Source organism: Pipra filicauda, unplaced genomic scaffold (assembly GCF_003945595.2).
Source record: "Pipra filicauda isolate LSUMZ 115617 unplaced genomic scaffold, ASM394559v2 scaffold24_size8852520_pilon, whole genome shotgun sequence".
In the NCBI taxonomy this organism is placed as follows: domain Eukaryota; kingdom Metazoa; phylum Chordata; class Aves; order Passeriformes; family Pipridae; genus Pipra; species Pipra filicauda.
The window spans coordinates 3,193,734-3,217,062 of NW_024104365.1; the positions used below are offsets into that span (position 1 = coordinate 3,193,734).

At 42.0% G+C, this 23,329-nt stretch overlaps 1 protein-coding gene across 1 annotated transcript; it reads right to left on the bottom strand.

The window, feature by feature from the left end:
- Window positions 1-5,552: 5,552 nt before the first annotated feature.
- DCT (dopachrome tautomerase) lies at window positions 5,553-23,329 on the bottom strand. The gene is made up of 8 exons (XM_027724656.2): window positions 22,849-23,329; window positions 14,512-14,811; window positions 12,944-13,044; window positions 11,696-11,862; window positions 9,850-10,029; window positions 9,609-9,744; window positions 7,952-8,153; window positions 5,553-6,168 (listed from the first exon to the last, which is right to left on the bottom strand). The coding sequence occupies exons 1-8, from the start codon at window positions 23,237-23,239 to the stop codon at window positions 5,987-5,989; spliced, it is 1,659 nt and encodes a 552-aa protein (XP_027580457.1). The 5' UTR covers window positions 23,240-23,329; the 3' UTR covers window positions 5,553-5,986.

Genomic DNA, 23,329 nt, shown 5'->3' on the forward strand with positions numbered 1-23,329 from the left:
GAATTGTAAGTCCATAGGGTTTGGCACATGGAGCGAGTGTACACATCTGCAGAAGAAACAGGCTTTCTACATCGCATTGACGCTCCTGTCTCCAGGCTTGGGAAGAAGATACAGCTGCCTTGGGATGTGACACGCATCTGAACAGCCTTAGAGCTACTCTAAATGAAGCTGTTTGTTCACATCTCTGCCAGACAGCCATGCCAAGGGGACCAGCAAGAGCATAGCATGCCAAGCAAGAGTGCACCTGCTAATCATGAAGACAGTTGTTGATGTAGGTCCTAAGGACTGTAAGTAAATATGATGTGCATCTGTGAGGGCTGAGCACTCCAATTCTTCTCACAGTGCTCTCACCAGGCACGGCCAACTGGAGCAACACAGGAAGTAGCTCTTTGGCAAGGTCTCCCCACCCTGAGTAGCCACTGACCATGGGATGGCAGGACACAGCAGTATGAAAGGAAGTAGAAGAATTTGCTGATAAAAGACAGGCTGGACTTTGGAAGTCTCTGGTAAAACTGAAAGAAAAACCCAGTGAAGAATGTTTAATAAGAACTTCAGGCTCTATCTGAAATTGGTGGCAACCAGCCCAAGCAAAGCCAGTCACCAGTCTTATTGCTGACAAGAACAGCTTCTGACCATTTAATGTGCTTAGCAGCTTTTCAGTTATCTCAAGCAGAGGAGGCAACTGTGAAACTGTTACAGATATTTGAACAATAATCTCTCCACATAAACATGAAGCTGCTGAAAGATGTTTTCAAGTAAAAGGCATAGGGGGGAAAAAAAGGCTTGTGAAACCTCAGGAGACCTTCTTCTAAGTCAGAAGTGAAAAAATCTGTTAAGAGACAGGATGGACCAAATCCCTAGAGATGGGTGGCAGGGAAACAGGCCTGGAAGCAGCCTGGGACATAGCAAGGAAATCACCCAGCGAAGGAAGCTGCAAGGGGGGACTTTGTGGCCTCAACACTGAACATTTAAGCACCTGTCTCCCAGACATCAATCCACATAACACAATTCACTATATCCAGAAGAGACAGCTGACCTCTCTGCTACACAACCATAGAAAATCAGGAACCAAAGAAGGAGACCCATGACAGACAGAACCACAGTGCTGGAAAAAGAGCTTTTTAATCTAGCCTGTGAGAAAGCCTGAGGACAGAGATAAGGGCTGAAGACATTCCATTTGAGCTGTAGACCTAGTGACTGCCTCCTGTATTCAGGCACTCGGAAATGCTGCCAAGGGCAAAGGTTGGAGTCCAGCCGTACTTTGTTTCCATTCTGCCTGTTGAAGTTGCTCCAAGGTTCATGAATTTGTAAACAGGCCAGAGACAGCAAGGTAGTGAAAGAAGGAGAGTCAAACAGGGATGGATCATATGATGAGGAAGAGATCTGACTGCTTATTTGCTACCTAATGAATAGTTTGGTGTGTTGAGGTTTCTCACTCTCATAGTCAGATTTACTAGCTTAGTTGCTACACTGTAATTCCCATGTGTCCTGGCACAATGGCAAATGAGACCTTTGAAATGGCAACACCTGGTGATGGTGACATCATCATGAGTGCAGACAGGTTTGTGAAGAAGATCAGGAGAGGCAAAATGAACCAAGCCTACAGATTCTGCAGTTAGGTGAATACCTGGAGCTTTCTTCTTGCAGAGGAAACTGCTGGGGCTTTCATCCTTGGGGTGTGCCCTGCTGGTATGGGAGTATGGTTTTGGATCTATACAGTGCAATGGCTTATACATCGCCTTAATTTGAAGCTCAGTATAGAGGTAACTTTTGATGGCCAAGCTCTTTTGGCCTTTAGGAGAGGAGTTGAATGACCCCTCACAGGAAGAAGCTGGTGTGTAAAAAGATGGACAGCACTGGTACCATTTCTTCTGGCCACTCAGGTCTTAGAAAGCCCAGCTTCAGCAAAAAACTCTGGAAAATGAATATCTGCTGTGTCTCACTGAAGCAGAGCAGGATCACAGACGTAGCTTTGTTCATAACCTGACTTTGTGCAGGTAGCTGTATGCAGGGCACTTCACTGGCTGCATGCATTGCGTAATGCACCACAGCTGGTACTTCAGGAAACCAAGTTTCCTTCCCCATAGCCATCAGCCTGTATGCCTGGTTCTGTAAGTGTATACCTTCACTACTAAATTTAGCTGATACTCTTTCAATCTGCTTCTCTTCTTTCTCTTTTCTCTCATCACATGCAGGTGTCTATCCCAAAAGAAAGTCAGTAATGGTATTGCAACTTCCAATTTTACTGTAGTAGCCATGAGACATGGTTGCTTTACACCACTTCTTTCCTAAAACAGAGGCAGAATTGGAACAGATTCCATTTCAAGCATTTAGCTAAACAGCCAGCAGTGAGATTTCATTTAATTCAGAAAACAGATTCTCACTAATTCCTTAAGAGTATTTTCATGATAATCATTCTCACAAGGCACAGGCCATGACTGACAGAGATGATGTGGCTGTTTTTGACAGCTTACTACGCTGTCAAAAAATTAGACACCTAACGTACTGGGTGACTCAGAAAGCATTAGCTGCCCATGGATCCAGTACAGCCAATTGAGAGACCAATTAACTAGTGACTAGAGAGCATTAAACTACTCAGAAAGATAATTTACACAAAAGCCCTACATGCAAAGCTGAAAGCTGCATGGGTCTAGCTAACAAAAAGCATGAGAAAGAGATGTTTTTGAACACTTCTCTTCCAGAGCTCAAACATCTAATTCGCAGTTGTTACATGCTCCTGTGTGATTCAGAGCCTTTTCTCAGAAGAAAGCAACAATTCAGTAGGAATTATTTTAAAGGGGGGCAGGGAGGTGATGGTTACATCCATCTCACCTTGAAGTCATTGAGCAGTGCAGCTCCCATCTGTCAGCAAAGCATCTTGCATAAAACACAACCGTAAAGAAGGATGTGCCGATCCCTCATCCTTTCTCCCTGGGCTGGGCTGGGCTGCGTGATTATTTAGTTTTGAATGTGAGAGGAAAAAGTGAAGAGCAGACGTGGTCCATGGGCACCAGACGAGGTTATGCTTTGCACTGATTTGTAGGATAAAAATCCCATTGTGTACTGGTCTCTGTGGAGATTGGGGATTATGTGTTTTCAGCTTGCTTTCCCTCAGTTTAGGAGTCTATGGGAGCCTTTGAGCATCCGTCTTCATCCCACCGCAGGAGTAATAGCCTCAGGACAATTCATTAAACAAGACATGGCAGGTATTTACTAACACCTGCATAAACCAGCAACAAACAATGCCTCTTCTGTAGTTTGGGATCAATGGAACATTAAAACATGTAAAATCAACCTTTACAATCAAACTTGTTGCAAGATTTCCTCCATCCATTCTTTAAAGTGTCTTTGCTCAACTTCCTTTCTTTTTAAGCATTTCATATAAAGTTTGCCTGTGCTTCTTTCATTCACGAAGGGAACAACTTTCCTTGCTTGCTAAACCAATACTGTACTTTTTTAAAAGAGAGAAAAAGCTTTCTGGTGTCACTATGTAATTGTCCAGTAAGCCACGAGAGGGCAGGTTGTGCTCTCAATACAGCTGCAGATTTTTATAAGCAGCTGTTAAAACCAGTCACAGTTTTAAAGCCCGAATTACTAAACTAAGGGCCAGCCAGTGGAAAAAGGAATGCACGGGTCTTTGACCCTAATATTTTTTAAGTGCATAGTATCAGTCTAATGCCCTCATTGCTTTTCTTCTGGAAAGGAAAATACCTTTCCACTCAATTTACAAGAGAGAACAGAACAACTCTGCTTTACCCACCAGCTCTTAGGCAAAATCTGTTACAACAAGTTAGCTACTGTACTACATTTTTGACATTTCTCCCCCCCCTTTCTTTCCTTCCTCTTTCGTTTCCTCCACTGCCACTGTGGGGCGATTTGCCAGGCAAACCCTTGGGACAGCACTATGCAAACCTGCAAGGTGATGAAGCTAGTCAATCACCCTGTGACCCCAAGGAAAAACCTCATTCACCCTTGGAAATAGCAGCCTAGTGTGCATGCTAAACTTTGGCATTCATATCCCATGAAGGACAGAAATGTGTCAATCTCCATCCAACGGCATCTCTCTAAATTAATATTTAGCATGAACTGGTGTGTGTTCTGGGCTGTTCACCCTGGAGAAGAGAAGGCTCCAGGGAGATCTTATTGCAGTCTTTCAATATATAAAGGGGGCTTATAAGAAAGATGGGGACAAAATTTTTAGCAGGGCCTCTTGTGATAGGACAAGGGATAATGGTTTCAAACCAAAAGAGGGTAGATTTAGACTAGATATAAGGAATACATTTGTTACAATGAGGATGGTGAAACATTGGAACAGGTTTCCCAGAGAGGTGGTGGATGCCCTATCTCTGCAAACATTCAAGGTCAGGTTGAATGTGGCTCTGAGCTACCTGTTGTAGTTGAAGATGTCCCCACTGATTTTAATAGAGTTGGACTAGATGATCTGAACCCAAATTCTTCTGTGATTCTATGTGAAGACCTATAGTCTTGTAGTGATGGAAAACAACTGACATCTCCTTCAGAAAGGCACATGGAGATTTCAGACCCAGCTACAATCTGACACTGATCGGGGTCCAACTGATGTGACACATGTACACCAGGTCTCTGGAGACCTCATCTGATGTCCTCAGCACCGCGTAACACTGGTTCCTAAACAGTAAAAACCCCCAAAAGGCAGCCTGGGTTGAGAGCTAAGGTACTGGGCTGAGCTGCTGTACGAAAAGTGCTTCAACCTTTGACATCTTGGGCATAAGCCAGGAACAAGTGCACTGGAATCCCCCAAAACAGCAGAAATGGCACCACATTGTTGTCCGCCTGACGCAGCAAGGGCTATCTGAGTGGATGGTGAGCAAATAATAATTTTTTTTTACCCAAAAAGTCCACATTTTAGAGATAAGTTTTGTGAGTTCCACATATTCAAAACCTGCTGACATCATCTTTCTAGTTTGCATAGGCAGTATTGAGCAGGCCTAGAAGAAATACCACAAACTGTTACTAACTGAATTTTTTTTATTCAAGGCTACAATGTTTTTGTAAGACTCAGGACTTCACAATACACAAAGTCTGAATGTAATATATAAAGCACCAAAGCTGACAAAATCTGTCCAGGACTTCATTTGCTGTATAAAAAACCTGTCTCAAGATAACATAGGAAAACCACCCAAATGTGGTTCAAACCTATGTCTAAATAAAGAAATATAGGGGATATATAAAAGAATGTTTAAGATGGGGTCTAGTGAGTGCCACATCCAAACCTAATTCCCCACCTGCAGACCTGGGTAACTCAAGCTGTCTCAGTTTCGTTACCTTGAGTCCTGGGTCCCAGAAGGTAAAACACGAGGTAAAACATGAGTGCACATGCAGGTGTCAGAAAACTCCTGCTCCTATATTTTAGGAGAATTTGAGTTTCAGACTTTGCCTACTGTTAGCATCAGCTTGATTGAAAATAATATATAGAATTGATCATGTTTCTGAAATAAACTGTAACCAGGGGGTTCCTATAGTATTTTGTCAAACTGCAGGAGACATTTTGAAACTTAAAAAAAAAGACTATGTTATTCAGAATATTTATTGATAACAGTAAAATAATATGTTATTCAAATATATATGTAGAGTTAATAACTTTCAGCACATCTTAATGCTCCTAAATGAAATCAAGAACACATTGAGGTGAAAAATTATCTTGATTATTCAGGTTTCTGCTATTTGGATTCTTAGCTGTCTTGATCTAAATCTATAGAGCATGACTTACGAGTGTCACACACTCCAGATAACATTTAGTAGTGAGCAAAATCTAACTTGTCTTGGGCCTTGCTCATATGTACCCAGAGACCTCACACATTACAATTCACAAGATAACAAGAAAAACCTGAATGAGAACAATTTAGTCAGCTGCCAAAGGAGTGTGTGATAAAGTCTCAGCTAAGATCTCAGTAAGTCAGTCAAGGTCACTTTCTACAAGAATAAGCAAAGACACAAAGTGAGGGCACTAGGCCTCTCCCATGTACTTTTTGGGGCTGAAGCTCACATTCATCAGTGGTTCAAAACCTCTTCTCTGCCTTCGGTGCTGGAAAAGCACAAGCAGCAGTACAAGCACTGTCAGAGCTATAAGTGCTCCTCCTATTGTGGATCCAACCATGACAGCCCAGGCTTGGGTTTCTTCAAGGGAACCTGCAAATATGAAATGACTGAAGTGAGGAAAGCCCATTATTTAATTTTCCAAATTACGTGGAAGAAATAATATTTCCCACAACCTGATAACTATGATTACTTGTGCAGCTTAGTGACCCACAGGCCACAGGGGATGCTGGTAATGCACCATGTAACCGAGATACGTACTAGAGCTGGAGATGTTTCCTGCCTGAGAAGTCTAGAGCTGAATTTAAATTTCAACATTTTATACAAATTAAAGTGTTGGCAATGGGAAAGATTGGCAGTGATAAGATAAAAAAAACATTCTTTCATCTAATTTGGCCAAAATTATGAATTATTTAAGCAATTCTTTCTACAATGACTTTCCAAGAAAGCTGCTTCCAAGCTATTTTGGTCAATAGAAAACCCTCAAATTTTCCTGTAGACAACAAAGCAGCTTATTGTCAAACTTTTAACTGAAAACACTAATTAGTGTGGTTCTGCTGACCAGCTCCAGATCATATCTGCTGATTTTGAACCACTTCTGAGGAACCACTGTCTTCTAAGATAATATTGTCCATTCCGATAATAACACTGCTCTACTTGGCTGAATTTTTGTGGTTTTATTTATGCTTTCAGAAGCAAAAATTCCCTGCAGTCCTGTTCTGAAAAATGCTACATATACTGAGATGTAATAATTACATTTGACTAAACATTAACAAAAAGCTCTGAAGAGGACTTCAGGTATTTAGAAGTTAGCTTGACAAATGGGTTTAAGGAGACAGATGGCTCAGGGAGACATCACACTGATAATAAAAGCAACTGAAAATCTTTTGCCCCAGTCTTCAGTCTCTGTCAACAAAATAGTTGAGGGCAATCATTCCAAAATTCAGCAAGGTCACAAAATGAATTGTTTACCACTTTACCATCTTTCAAGAGCCAGCCACATAATAACATATGTTCATTTCTAATGTGATTATATAAAGTACAATTAGCAAGTTATATATTTAGATAAAAGAGAAGGGTTTAAATGTAAAAGCTTTATTGTCTAAACACAGGCCATGCACACACCCCTTCATAGAGAGCTAACTATTTAGGTGGAAGATGAGAAGCAGCAGAATCACAAGCTACCTTTGTTCCTCTCTGGATGCCTCATGCTCAAGGGGCAGCTGCATTTTCAAAGTAGGAGAAGGGTATAGTAGTCCAAAGGGAGGAAAACTTAAACTCCATAAAAGGGGAAGTTTAAATTCTCAGGAAAAATTCTAGGGATGACCCCAAGAAAAGCACGGCAAAAGCTACCATGCCTTCACAAATCAGGGGTCTCCTGCATGAATGTAGCCCAAGGACGAGGGTTTCAATCTTTTGTAGTCTATAGACCTTTAAACAGTCTCCACAGATTAAAACAGATTAAAACCACAGGCTCCTAGGCTGAAAAAGTATTTTTCGATGACTGGCATTAGCCAGAGAAGCTCCCTGCAAGAGTGTCTGCCCTCTGATGGGTTAAAGAATCCTCTAACAACATTGGGATAAACAACATTGGGAACAGGAGTCAAAATCAACTACTCAGCCCAGAGGAGCACTATTCACAATGCTGGAGCAGTTCCAGCTGATGTGTTTTGCAGCAAAGGAAACTAAGCATGTGCAGACTTACACAGTGAGTTGTGACTACCTGTCTTTGCTACCATATGTGTTTACTAGTGAGCAGGCGAATAGACCTGTGTGTTTTGCGAAAGGCTCCTTGTCTTATATATGCCTGTGTCATTGAAAATCTGAGCTGTCTCATCACTTGGCCTGGAACAGCGTCCACACCTCTGAGGCATACCTGGCAGGTCAATGGCATAGGTGTAGCCAAGTTGCTCCGCAGTTTGGAAGAGCTCATCGTTGGTCACAGGAGGGAAAAATGGGACCATGTTGTACAGTCGGTTGTGGCCGATCGGGGCCAGCTCATCAGGCCAAGCATTGTCATGGGGCTTAAAACGTTTCATCCACTCATCAAAGATGGCATCAGTAAAGGAGTGAAGAACCTGCAAATCCAGGGATGGGCACACGCATTTATTAAGCTCTTTCAGAACTCAACAACCTTTAAAACACTCTCACCTAAGGTGGCTGGAGCTTTTGAAAGAGAGAGAAGAGGATAATTTAATTTAGATGGAATTAAAGAATGGGAAACTAGGAAAGCTCAGGGGAAGACTAAGCTGATCTCCTTCTTGGGACATTCTGCTGTATGCATCCTTGTTGCTGCTTGTTCATAATAAGCTGTTTCTCCAGACAGTTTAATATCAGCTGGCATCAAATGGACAGGTTCACCTTCCCAGGTGAGGGACCACTGAGATCATTCAGGTGAATGTACCTTTCAAAATTATTTTAATCATTCTCATCTCTGAACAAGTATGGGAAGTTGCAGGAAATTTGATTCCATCATGCTCATTTTAGAGTGTGCCACCAGCTCCACAGCTCCAGGTGCCCATGAATTTGATCAGGTGTTGCTCAGTGTGTTTATAGGTCTATAGTTAATTAATACAGGAAAGTTGTTTCAGAAACCTAATACAAGTGTCTGGAACAATTCAAACTGATTTCCTCATGTAAAACATGCACTCGTGTTTTTTTTAATTACAACCCTGGAAAAAACTTAGAAAATATCATATAGAAAATAATCTTGTGTATAAAATTACAGCATAATGAAATAAATTTGACTGTGTAAGAAAGAAATTAATGTAGGAATTAAAGAATTATTAAGGAAATAATCTAGAAAACACTACATAAGTATTTGGACTAATTTCTCCAATAAAAGATTGCAAACTTAAAATATAGGTAAGAAAGAAACATATATGTCTAATATATAGATGTAATATACAAAGAACTTATATATAAGGACTGTGGTTTAATCTAACAAAAAGGAAAATAAATTTGCATGAATTTATTAGGAGAGAAACATGTATAAGCAGAGTCAACTGCTGGCTTTTTATTTGCACACTGCTGTTTGTGCTGCCCATTGCAGTGCAGCATTATACCAATGCACCAGTGAAACCACATTATTTCTGTTTCCCAAGAGACCCCGATATTAGATGTGCTTCCTTTTAGCCTGTAAATTTTGAAACAAAGAAACAAACTACTCCGTCTACTGCTTTAAATTAACTAGCCCCACTTTCAGTTTACCTTGTTGCTGTAAAATTGTCTGATATAAGCCATTAAATTTAGATACCACGTAATGAAAGGATTCAGAGCAATGTGACTTGGAATAGCAGTTCTTCTCCCCAGAATCTTATTTTATATTTTACAAATCACCCTGAGATTTCTTTCCTTTTTTATTTGACTATTATGCAGGTGTGGCAGTGTTCAAGAAAAGATAAAAGATTCCTTCTTTTCTATTAAAAGACAGATTTTTAGGGAATTAATTTTCCTTGTTCTGCAAACCTCTGGTGAGAAAGGTGCCTCTGAGCCACAACCATTGCCTGTCACGCTGGGGGTAAAAGACCTACCACAAAGATGGGATCGTTGGCAGCTGCATGAGGAAGAGCACTGGTCCCATTCAGGAAGGAGTGAGCCAAGTTATGAAGGCTCAGCATTGACGAGTTCAAGGCTCCATCTGGTTTATCAAAGCCCTCCAGCGCATTCCTGCGGATGGGTAAAAGCACCATCAAGGAACCATATTTGGCTGACAAATGTGCTCATAAAGAAAACCAGGGACCCAGATGGCTCTAGAGGAGCTGAAGGACAAACCTGAAACTGAAACTGGAATTGCGGAAGAAGGGGGGTCTGTCGAACTCCTGCAGCGATAGGCACCTCCTGACATCCTCCATGGTGGGCAGCTGCTCACTGGAGCCCTTGGGCGGCCTCCGCTGCAGCGGCCCTTCATCACTCCCGTTGCACAGCGTGACCAGGCGGTTGTAGTCGTCCAAGCTGAGCAAGTAACAGAAAGAGGCACAAGTTAGAAGAAGGTGATGACTTATTTGTTGGCTTTTTCTCCTGTAGTATAAGAGGTCTCAGCTCTCATGTGACAGAGCAGAGGATGGGGACAGACACCTCCTGGCACATGTCAGTTTACCTCCTGTGGGAGATGAATTTATTGCAAGACTGTCACCATGCCATGGTTTTCTGTGGCTCTGCATCCTCTGTGGACCATCAGTCATTTGGACCAAGAGCTACCAGGTTCATTGTCCACAGAGATAGGATGCTTTTAAAAAGGGAAGCACAAACTCCGGTCATGCCTTCTACCCTGTCAAGGGTTTTAGAAGACCAGTTTTCATCAGGTAATCTGAAACAGTCTTTTCAATTTTGAACTGAGAAACTTTCACTCCTGAGTAAGGACTACTTTTTTTAACTCTTAGCAAAAAGGGAAAAAGTCCCAAACAAAGAAAACAGGAAAGTCCCATTGTGGTCTGAGCTAAGGAAATGCAATAAATGACAGAAAACAGGATTTCACTTTCCATCTCTCATCCCCTTTAGAAGAAAAGCAACTACAACTCATTACATCCTCTTTTTTCAGGGCCTGGAGAACATCTTGCTGATACAGGGGTTGCCCAGTCGCTAATGCGGATCAAGTCCTTCATATCAGGGAGAGAAAAAGGGAAGGAGGAGGAGAAAAACACTATAAGACTTCTGGAAAAAAGAAAAATCTGTCTTATTCAATATGAAATGAAACAGCATTTTCAGAAACTCATGAAGTAAACAAAAGGTCTTCCCTGTTTAACCTTGCCAACGCAAAAGTTTAGTCACTTCAGTTTTCAAGAAAAAAACAAAGCTCTATTTATCTTACAGAAAAAGTTAGGGCAAGATTAAAAGCCAACTGGTGCCTAAAGCTGGAATTTCAAGTAGCTCTTTAGGTATCCAGAGAAAGATGCTCTTCTGAAAAGGCCTGAGTTTTCGGTACTTTTCTGTCTGACTGACTGCATGCTCCCCCTGAGCTGAGAGAAGAACGATATATGGGTGTTGTAACCAACAGCATCTTCTGTCACAGCGGCCCAATCCTGCACCTGAATCCCCCATCAAAGCCCTGCTCTCATACGAATCAGTATCTGCCTACAGAGAGCTGGCAGCAAGCTCCTGGCTGGCTCTGTGCTGTTTTTCATGTGAAATCTCAGACACTTCGAAGTCAATCCTCAAACTGCACTAAATATATCAGGGTTAAGGTCTCACCTAATAGAAGGAAACAGATTTTTTAACCTATCTCCAGCTTTGTATACGCCAAAACAGTTTTCCGTTTCTGCTACCGAGATCGGTTGGACGTATATTACAGAGAACCAACACACAGGCACAAAATCTATCTTTTTTAGAAAGATACTTGCCAAAGTGTAAACTCTTCAGACCTTTGCAGCCATAAATTGGCTGAATCAACTAAAATTCTGTACCAGAAGTATCATTTTTAAAAAATATACTTCCATAATACCAGGTGAGAAAGTTTATACAGCACATCTACGCACAAACTGACAGTGATTTCCAGTTTTAAATAAGACGTCTTGGCTCTTTTCCTGCTGCTCACTCACACTGAGAGAGCAGCCCATGCTGTGAATGCTGAATGAAAGCAAGGATTGGTCAGCATGCAAGCTTGCCCTAGATATTTTCATACCTGTTACAAACTACTTGCCAACGGGAGAACCTGGAGCTCAGGTTGATCAGCCCTGGGTCATCAGGCCGCGATGCTCCAAAGAGCTGGTCCGTGCAGATGTCACACTCATTTCTACCCGTGGCAAAGTTCCAGTAAGGCAGCGCAAAGGAGTCGTTGCCCATCAGTCGCTGCAATGGACAGAAACGCATTAGCAGGGAATCACCTTCAAAGGAAAGAGAAAGAAAGGGATGCCTTCAAGCTGTTCACTGGGTATTCAGCGGATATTTCACTGCATATTCTGCTTTTAATTCTGCATTTTAACTACATGCATTTCACAGTGCTGCTCCAACTCCTTTCAAAAGATTGGGGCGTTAAATCAGTCTAAGCAAAGTCATTGTCACTAGTTTCCCTACTGTGGGACTGCACTTCTTTTGGCCATGTTAGGATTTCTGCCAACTCAGAGACCAGGTAGAAGAGCAGAAGCAGAGATGAATTGAGCCTTAAGCAACTAAGAGGCTTTCTGAGTGATGTAAGTGGGTAATCGGTAAAATTGTGCATGTGGTTGGCTTTCGTTCCAGAAAGGCTAGCCCTGGGGAGGAATCTGAACTGGTATTAATAGGGGAGTACAGGGCATTTGCTTGTGCTTGCTTGTTAGATACGATTTCACACAAACAAGATCCTGCAGCTACTTTAATAGCAACCATTTTCGTAATGAAGATCAGCAAGGCTGAAATACAGTAACATTGCCAATGCAGATGTCATGCAAATGGAAATGAGTTAATGCTTCTGTAACTGACCATCAGGCATGTTAACATATATATCTTTAAAAAGATGTATTGATAAATATATGTATGTATTAATTGTATAATATGGCACATTTAAAGGGAGTGATATTTAGAGTTAGTTTTGTTGGGATGACATCTTCAACATCAGCAGACAATATCTGTTACCAAGTTTTACATTAAGGTGTCACTTTGATTTTGTTAATATATACTATTATTTTACATCTTCTGTCCTCTGTTGTGGATGAAGGGAAAAAATCTCTGTGATAACCTTCACATCATTGTTCACAGTGAGAAACTGTTCAGTCCTCCGTATCCTGAAAGCCCTAATTTCACTCAAAACAGAAAAAAGGATCAGTGAGCAAATACTTCTGGGACTTCGGGTAAGAAACTATCGTAGGAAATAGCTTACCCTTGGCTGGCTCAACAAAGTCACATAGCAAAAGGGAGAAGCTGCACGAGGAAAGGGAAAAGCTGTTCAGCTAACCTGCAGGTCTCTCTCCAGCAACAGCAAGTGGTACCTATGCCAAGTGACAAAGGCAGGTCCTTGATGGGAGAAATCAATACCTTTGAAGGGGTGGCCAGGACCTACAAAGGAAAGATAAAATAGTCATTTAGGAACCAAATGAGGCTTGAGAGAAAGGCAGCACCTTCTTTTATTGCCTGGAGTGGAGTTAAACAAGGACTTTCAGCTCAGTATCTTTGAAAAGAATGCACACATAAGAAGCAACATCACTTACTTGGAAGAAGTGAAACAAACTCCTCTGGGGATATTTCTTCAGTGTTTCTCAAAACTTCACATTCCCTACAACGTTGGGTATTGTGAAGATTTCTTCTCACTTTAGTGGATTTTTATTTTAAGAAGCAGTTTTACTTTCTCAAACTCTAGCTCTTTGCTAATATGTACCACATTATCTCATTCTCTTGCTCAGCTGCAGGACTTACACCACGTATCTATCAAGAGAACCTCAGCATTTTCCATAACATGGTAACAATAATTCAACATTCTTTGCCAATTTTCTTTAAATTGTACTTGTTATTTTTGCATTGTATTTTTTGCTGTTACACAAGAACTAAGACACCCAAATGTGAGAGGCTTCAAACCACATATGGATTTTTTTATCACTGCAGCAAGCTTCAACCCACATATGTATCTATTTACCATTGCAGCAGCACTAGAAGTTGCCTCTTTCCCTTTCCATATGACTGTCCTGTCCCCTGAAGGACCTTTGCTCTCACTAGGGCAGAGACTGCTTCCTTCAGCCCTGCAAAATGGAACGATGTGAGAAGGACAAACTGAATGAAACCCACTGCAGAGTAGCAGACACCCTCCAGCAAGGAGATAGATATGGGTTGTTCAGCTTGCACAGAGGACTGCCAAGTAGAAAAGCCATACTGGTTGATGTCTTCTCCTGCAAGAAGTAGGCTTGGTGAAATGGGGCTGCTATAGGTACTTCTGTCTAGAAAAGCAATCAGGACTAGGAATCTGCATTTGGGAGAAAGCATGGGATTATATACTCAAACCTCTAACCTAGGCTGGTTTTAAAAGCTGACTGTGGTTAGTCAGGCAAATCCCATCCTTAGTGACTTGCTGAAGACCACAGAAAGCAGTAGCACTCTGGTCCCAAATATCTGTGCATGGTCTGTGCCTTCATCACTGTAGAGCCCCTTTACCACTGCCACCGCAAGCACTACCTTGTCCTGTGGACTAGAAACATCTTTTTGAAGTCAGTCACTGCCTGACCACACTTCAGTTCACTCAATGGTGAATACTGTGCACTGCCCCCCTGCACCAGGGATTGCGACTGGTGTGCTCCAGCTGCCACAAGGTAGGGGACCAGACCACAGCAGGTCCAAAGGACATCTCCCTTGACTATGGATGACCACCAACTTCTCACCACTAACTGTTTTGCTCCACAGTGCTGTGCCTACTACTGGGTGCCTACTACCTCAATGAGGTAGCACAGCTGTGTTAAGTATATACCTTTGTTCGGCAGTGAAACTCATCAGCCTTTCCTTTACCTGCAGAGCCCATTGGATAAAAAAAACACTAACCCATTAGCGTGTCTCTGACTGAGTAGTAATGAAGCCAAACAAAGTAGTTATAAATACTACAATTGGCAATTTGCGGTTCCTCTCCGGTTGGACCAAGCAGACTTCTCCAGTGTTGAGTTGCAATTACGTAGTCCGGGTGAATGGTTGTCTTTGCACGGTCTAGAGCATCGAAGAACTGCTCTCTCTCCTCTGCTGTCAGGGAGTGGACATTCTTCCTGACAACTGCTGGCTTCCTCGTGTTGCATTCAGGGCCAGTCCAGCCAAACTTGCAGTCACCACAGTTATAGCCACCAAAGTTTCCTGGATCAAGAGGGTACAAGCAGTCATGACATTAAGAATCAGGGAAAACTAACAGTGAAATGCAGAAGAATTAAGATTTAGCACTCTTTTCCCCCAGAGATGCCAGTTCCTGGAAGGGACAAGAGCTGAGCAGATTGGCAGCTTTGCCAATTGCCTAACCAGAAGGATGGCTGGCTCGATTCCCAGAGCCACAGCAGGGCCAAGAATCACACACAGTCAGATGGGGATGTGAAACGCTGTGTAATGGGCTTGATGCCCTGAGGTGCTCAGAGCTCTCCAAAGCCTTCAGGCACGTGAGAAGTCTCAGTGAATAGACAGCTGAGCAATTGAGGTTAAGACCGTGATGAAGTGCTTTTCTGGACTGGCTCTCAAGTACTCCTGTTCTTCGAGGATCAAACCCAAAACAGGGTCAGTTCACATGGATCATTAAGTAGAGAAGAAAATCCCCAAACAAAACAGTTCTCTTAAGGACAAAACTTAGGAGAAATTAGCACCTTTTAACAGTGTATCACAAACCAGGACAAGCACCAGGGGTGCTGTTGGTCACGCTTTAAGCATTATTAAATGGTGCTGCAATAACAGCCTGAGAAACACTGTACAACTATTGTTTCCTGCTGGCATTATTCCTAAGGCAAGTTATCAGGTCCGCTCTAGGCTATTAGGTCAGACCCTCCGATGTGATGGAAGAGTCCAGGAAAGCAGAGCTTGCTTTAAGCGTGGCCTCTTGCACACTGTGGCAGACAGCTGGCAGCAGCAGAAAGGCCCTGCTGCAGCTTAATCCCCCATTGGTGAGGGAAACAGGGAACAACCGACCATTCCTGCAGTGGACATCTCCCTCCTGCCTGCATTGCCGGCAGGCTGCTGGCATATAAGTGGTGTAGGACAGTGGGCATTGCTGCCAGGGGAAGGGGGAAGCAGAGTGGCAACCACAGATCCTCTGGGATCTCCACTCCATTCTCAAAAATCTGCACTGAGACTCCTTAACCCCACCCCCCCCCTCCAGCTCCCTGTACACACTCACTCCACAACAACCATGCCAATCATTTTCCAAAATGCAAGAAAATCTCACTGCTTACCACACATATCACTGCTGCTAGATCCAGGACAGAGTTCTGGCTAACATGGGGACGGGGAAGTGTCTTATGAAATGTTCCTGGATAGGCAAATGTCCCTAGGCTGTAGGCTTGAGTCTATGAGCACAACAACAGTTAACTCTAAAGTAAGATTTCAGATTGTCACGGGCTACAGAACTTATTACCAAATTCAAAGATGCACGAGGATACAAGGGATGTTACCAGGAAGACTCTGTAACTCGTGGCTGCCTCTTAGGGTAAGGGCTACCGAACTCTAAACATTTGTGACAGACTTCTGTGAGACCTACCAAGATGATATGAGGACTCCTAAATGTGGTTTTGTACAGCTTATGATTATTTCGGGGGCCCTGAGGTCTGTAAGTTTACATGCTACCATGAAGCTTAGGACCAGTGCTAAGGTTGGGGACCACAAGCATGAAGACTTCAACAAAGTTTTGGATCATGCACAACTTGATGGCATACCATGGGGACAGTTTCCAGGTATATGGCTTACATTTTGTGCCAATGCAAGTAGGAGCAGTCGGGTTCAGCTGCCATGTTCCATCTAGGGCAGAAGGCACTTGAAGCCACAGGTCTGCATTGGTTTAGAAGGATGAATACATACACCAGTAAAAGCAAGAAGGTTATAGTTTTATGAAAGAAAGAAGTTTGTATGGATATGTTATTATGATGAGGGCAGAGATGGCAGGGGAAATAACATGGAAGGTTGATTTGATCACAATATCCTGAGGATCCCATCAGAACAGCATTATTACTGTTATCTATTTAGTGTACTCCACTGTCTGTGTACTTGCTCATTCTTCACGGCTCAGCCTAGCAGTTAAGGCCCATCATGTACTGTACATACTGTACTGACCAGATGACAAATATCAGGAATGTCTTGTAACATTGCCAATTAGGTCATGTATATTGCTCAAGTTTCAATCATGGACCATGAACTTCTGGAAAGCATCTGTTGATGCCTCACACTCGAAGGTACACTTCAATCCTTTTTAAAAGAATGAAGAAAAAGCAAGAATTAACCATAAAAAGATCTGTCGACAGCCTCTTTTGAGATTGGCAGCAACACTTGCAGTCATTTAAAGGACCCCTCTTCTCACAGTGCTGGATAAGCATCACACAGCACTATCAGAACCAAAGTCAGTGCAGGACCAGGTTTGTCCTGTCTGGTCTTAGTACCACAACCAGTCACTTGTTGAGGCTCTGATGGTGCCTATTACTCTTTCAGTCAGGGCCCTTTGAATCTATGCAGGTCTTGATGCCTGAAATCATTTTATCAGACAATATCTGTATTTTAGGTATACTCTGTGTGCCTCCTCAGTCTCTGAAAAAACATTTGCAAAAGCCTGAAACACTGAAGCATCTACATGGGAAAAAACCTTTTCTCCACCTGTGTGGCATTTGGAGCCAGGTGGACAGATGACTTCTCACCTGTTTCCCTTGGGCAGGTGAAAATTATTTACAATTGATGCTCTGCAGGATTTTCTCCCTTAACCACCCAATCTATGAAGGAATCCAAGGGGTCCATTCTTTCCATCGCTTTCCCAGACACTTTTCAACGTGACCTGAGCTTTTACTGAGTAAGTAGGAGGACTGCAGAGGACACTGGCAAACAGGAGGAGATGATTTCCAGGGAAAGTGGTATTTCACACTGCAATATTTCTGCTGATTGTGTTGAACACGTTTGTGCCATCCTTGGGTCTATTTTGCAATGTTCTATTGTCAGAAACACATATAATAGCAACACTTTATGATATCAAAACTTGCTTTTCGTCATTTTCTTTCAACAGACTCCTTGCATCACCGGACTGCTGTTATGCAGCAGCTGAAATGGCAAGAAGCTGATGAAGGTCTGTGAGATTTCCTATAATGCAAACAGGAATGACTGCAGTAATCAGACCTAGGTTTTTTTATGTCCCACCCAAACCACTTTTGCAGTATTTGTTTCTAAAGCACTCTACCAGGCCACTGGTCTGGAAACGATCCATTGCGGTTTTCAGAAAATTTATTTACTGCCTTGTGGACTTCCCACATGACAATACTGTGAAATGTATGTCCTCTTACAGCTTAACTTCCATGTCTGCTATGTTGGTGATGGTGCAGCTCTAGGAGAGCAGGATATAGCACACAGTAGATACGTTCAGGAAGGCAGTTAGACCCATTCAAGATCATTTTGCACACAGAAACCATAGGAACACGCAAGGATTTACGCCTTGGCATTTTTTCACCTTCAGTGACTAACGCATAGCAACTCAGTGTACTACCTCCCCAAGGCTGTGCCAGGGACAACAGAGATTATTATCATCTCCTGTGGTTCCCAGAGAATACAGTGTTGGAGGTCATTCTGGTGCCCAGGCAGGAGATGATGTCACTGTTGGATGCTCCTGGCTTGTTCCCCTGTTTCCAGGAATGACCATTGTACTGCTGCTGGCCAAAAAAAAAATCGTCTGGGATGTCTTCTCCACTAGTCCTTTTGTCTGGATACGGGATAACATGCCTTGGGTGGGGCCTGTCTTCTTCTGTGACTAATCTCACCAACATTTATGGTGCTCTCAGAGAAGTTGGATGAATCTCACTGTTTCTGTAGACACTGTGGCCATGCTACTTCTCCCATTGGGTCAGTCCATGGGCATGGCACTGAGACAAATGCACTTCTTAGGACGTGACCCTTGATATGTGTTTATACACATCATTTGTGTATACTAACACCGGTCATTACATACCACTGCAGCTGCTTCTCAAGCCCAGAGATTGCCTGAGATCATGGATTTTTCTGCCTCTTAGGGGTCATAACATGTGGTTGGCCTTCAGACACCATACATAACACAAATTAGTAACTCCATCAAGTCAGTGTCTTTTCTTCAGTAAAAATGAACCTACTCAACACTCACCATCTTCTGCCTTGTTTTATTGTATCGAGATGAAACCTGAGCAGCTGCCACACCTCTTCCTTCCAGCTTAAGGGACCAGCTTAATACGCTTCATTTATGGGATGAGGAGAAAGGGCTCCTTTTCAGATTTCTTCAGCCATTGCATTAAAACAGGAGTTACATTAGATTTGAAATACCAGCACACTGCAGGTGGGATAAGGATTCCTACCATGCGAGACAAATGGCTAACTCTCCTCTCTTCTAGCTCTTCATTTAGACACCCTGATAGTCTGTAGGATGTGGAAGATCTGTACCTACTACAGGATTTAATGGGATCATCAAGGTATGGCTATTATTTAGTACTATCCCACAGGCACATTCTCCTACAATAAGTAATTTAAGTGTATTTTATAACTACTTCAGAAGCTCAATTTTATCTCATGGGATGGTCATCATATCAGCTACATGGCTTAATTGGCAATATTCAGCACATGCCCACATGTAAACCTTAGAAAGTGGCAGCAGAAAAAAAGAATTATAATTATGTTTAACTCCTCAGTGAACTCAAACGTCATTGTTTAATCACTAGCACGATCTGTACTAGCAACCACATGACTGACTGCAGTGGTTTTTCACAATAGTCTTCTGTCTTGAGTTTTTAAAGTGCTATACCAGATATGTATCTGTAAAATGTTATCATCCAGAACTCAAAATAGCATTTAGTTCATAATTCTTCTAAAATAATTTTCTTCTAAATTAAATTTATCGCACTGAAAAACCGCTTTGTTGTCTAACTAGCTACAAGACTCAATATTCAAGGTTAGACTAGTGTATCCAACACCCTGTCTAATTCAACACGTACATCTTATTGAAAAACAAATTACCAAAGTCTCCTTCACACAGTCTGCACACTGTCAGGATCTGACATCAGGTCATTTCAGTTTAAGAATTCAAATAAATTGAATTAATATTAGGTGCACCCAAACCAATTGTAGAAGACATTCAATTAATTCAAAACTGAAAATAGACAGGAACTAACAACTCTTTGCTACCTTCCAACTACATTAATGGCATAATCTCATATTTTTTATAGAGATTATATTTTTGCTGCAACCAACACACTGAGTGAAACATGCAGCAAGAAACATCCTGACAACAGATTTGCAGCTGTCTATTTGACCATGCCCCTCAGTACAAAAAATGGGAAGCAAAGCTGGATCTTTCTGTAGTACTAATCTTATTCCATTTTTCCCCAGTTAAAGAAAGACTAATGCATATTATCTGCTGAAGCCTAGAAATGGAAAAAAATTAATATGATCCCATAACCATTATCAATATTTGCATTTGAGTTCTTTTTCTTTTTCTTTTTCTTTTTCTTTTTCTTTTTCTTTTTCTTTTTCTTTTTCTTTTTCTTTTTCTTTTTCTTTTTCTTTTTCTTTTTCTTTTTTCTTTTTCTTTTTTTCTTTTTCTTTTTCTTTTTCTTTTTCTTTTTCTTTTTCTTTTTCTTTTTCTTTTTCTTTTTTCTTTTTCTTTTTTTCTTTTTCTTTTTCTTTTCCTTCCCTTCCCTTTTTTCTTTTTTTATAAATATTTATCATCTAGAATTGGATGGATATGATTTTAAGACTTTTTCCCTCAGTGAACAGCTTCAACGAATGGACAAATTTTCATTGTTCCTTTCTCCTTAGAGAAGTTTTTAGCAGAAAGCTCAAATTGACTAATTTATTGCAAAAACTTCAGAAACCCCCTTTTGGAAAATCCTGGTCCTGTTCCTCGTAGCTCCTTCAGGTTTCCAACCATACAGCCATCAGTTATATGACATGTTTAAATGGTACTGTCTAATCAAATAATCAGCTACATGGTAGCTGGAGTTCCCATAGGTTATAATTTACACAATGTCTAATCTCTAAATTAAACAGTGCCAAAATGGCACTGGAACACTACCATTTTTACTCTTAAAGTGCTAGAAAGAGCCTTGGAGAGGTTGGAGTTTGCATAGTCTAGGAACCATTTCAAAGAGGCAGTTTGCAGATAATATACCTTAATAGTACAGATGTGCACTGTTCCATGTCCCTTTGAATGAGCATATTTAATTTATCTTACTTAGGTACCATATGTTACCTACCATTATGTTACACAGGTACCATGGCACTGGATGCCTAATAAATACCACATGTCACATCACTTAAAATTCTGGTGTGCAGACAGCCAACCAGTGTATAAAACTGAATGGGGAAAAAAAAATACAAAAAAACTCTAACAGACACAGAGCCACAATTACCAGCATTGTAAAAGCATCAGATCTAATTCAAATCCCACACAGCTCTGGACTTCTTAGCATTATCCTAGAAATGCCTTTGCATACAGCATCAAGCCCAGGAAAACTTTCTGAAAATCATCCTTAAGGATGCCTTCCACCTTAATGTTTCATCACTGGTATATTTAGTTTTAAAAACTGCAAGGAGAAAGAGGAATCCAAGTGAAATAAAAATACAGCAGGAGAAACCAAATTGAAAGAGCCAAGGAGAGCAGACAGCTCAGCAGAAGTAAGGCTGAATGAAAGAACACTACATTCTGCTCACGCCTCTTGAGATTCAGTCCTGCAAATATCAAATACCATCTCTATCTCTCCTTGGATAAGGAAATTAATGTCTGCCTATGCATGTCTGTCTCCACTGTTCTTCACTTCCAGGTTTTCATGTCCTAATTACTTAAACTGTATAAATATGGGTGTATGCCCATGTGCTTTAGAATTCTTCTGACTCAGGGTTTGTGTCTGTATGTGACACCTGACTTAAGTTTTGGAGGTATATAAGAACCTTTAAAAAGGAAAAAACCTGCATCAATTTTTTTTTTCGTAAAGCGTCTGGAAAAGTCCTTCCACACTTGTATTTCAAGCATTTGAAATCCAGTCAAAGGAAGAGATAAAAGCTGATTTATATTCTAAAGTCTGTTGTTATTATTTTTAGAAGTTTCGGTAATGCCATGTATCTGTTTAAGTCATCTGCCACTACCACTCTGTTTCCAATCGATAAGAGCATTGGAAAACTTAACCTTTTGGGTTGAAATTTTCTGCAGTGCTGCCTTCTCAGATTGATCTGGGCTTTTCTCATAGTGAGAGCCAAGATATATTTTAGACTAAAGAGTTCAGCTATTTCTAAGAATCAAGCTGAAGGAAAGCAGTCTATTCTTCCCATGTTGGAAAATTCAAACAATTTTATGTTTTCAACAAGAAATCCCAGGCTTCATTTGAAATCTGCTTAGCAAGTGACTTCAATGCCTGGGATGTGCCTTTTGCCCAACTCCTAGTGTCATCTCCTGCCAGCCCTGCACAGCACTCTGGACTGAGTCTGCAGTTTCTGCTCATTTTAACTCTCCTTCGACCAGGGCTGTTGCTGAGAAAAGTCTTATCACCTTATCCTGCCCTGACCTCACCTTCTTACCCCCTCCCACCTGCCAGCGCTAGTGAAGTGGTTTTATTAAAACCTTATTCCAGATCTATTTCACCTCCAGCATGCAAACACAGGAGCCCATGTGAAGTCACCAGTAAGAAGGAGCAGCTGGAGATGGGGAGGAAAAGGATGGGATGGCCTCTTTGGTGGTTATATAGACACATTTTGGATCAGTGTAAGTTGCAGACTTAGTTAACAACCCTGGGAAACACCCTGTCCAGACATCCAGACATTTTCAGTGCACAGGGCTATATTGTGCTGCAAAGTACTACTCCATGAGGAATAAATCTCTGTTCAATGCACACTGATCCAGGTTCACTGCATGATTAGCAGTGACAGAGGTTTGAATGCAGCGCTGGAAGGTCCAAAACCTTGTGGAGAAAGGTGATGGGTGGCTACAGGGACACCTCCAGGGCCAGAGGAAAACATAAGAGAAAACACTTCTTTGACACTGCTACTCTGAAAAAAAGTGCTGATAGTATCATAAACATGGCAGATTTTTTAGGAAATTAATAATATTTGAAGTCTTCTTGATGCCTTATGCCATCAGAGATGTTTCTTGCCTTTGGAGCAAGGTTAGGAGACGTATCCATCCCCATTCCCTCCCTCCAGTACCCATCTCACCTGTGCACCGACAGCTATGGTTGAAGAACTTGAGGGGCCACCGTTCCCGGTCATCCACGTTTTGAAGGGTGTAGGGGCCACTCCAGGGCTGAGTGTCTGCCTGCACCCCCTCACACCGTCCCCTACCCTGCAGGGACCCACAGATATTGCCTGGCTCTGTCCCCAAGGCTGGGCAGCAGCGCTTCAAGCGAAGGGCTTCCACCGTCATGCAGACACGAGGAAACTGTGCCTGTGCGGGACAGCAGCAGCTCAAGTAGCCCAGCCCAGCCCAGAACAGCCACCTCAGGATGCCCATTACAGGTGGGTGCAGGTCCTGCCTTTCCACTGGACCTGAGTGAGCGGAGCAGGGATATCTCTGCCGTGGGACAACCTGGCCTTGCCACAGCAACATGCCCTAGCCAACCAGGGTAATCCCTCTCACTGCTAAGGATGCTGGTTTTGGGGGTTTGCTTAATCCCAGTCTCTTAATTGCCTTGAATGC

Bases quoted from the DNA above. Each gene is read 5' to 3' on its own strand.
- DCT (XM_027724656.2), bottom strand. From the start codon at position 23,239: ATGTTGCTGTGGCAAGGCCAGGTTGTCCCACGGCAGAGATATCCCTGC. The intron at 14,812-22,848 runs GTGAGATGGGTA...CTCTTGATCCAG, and splicing joins CCATAGCTGTCGGTGCACAG to GAAACTTTGGTGGCTATAAC. The intron at 6,169-7,951 runs GTATGCCTCAGA...TCATATTTGCAG, and splicing joins CTATGCCATTGACCTGCCAG to GTTCCCTTGAAGAAACCCAA.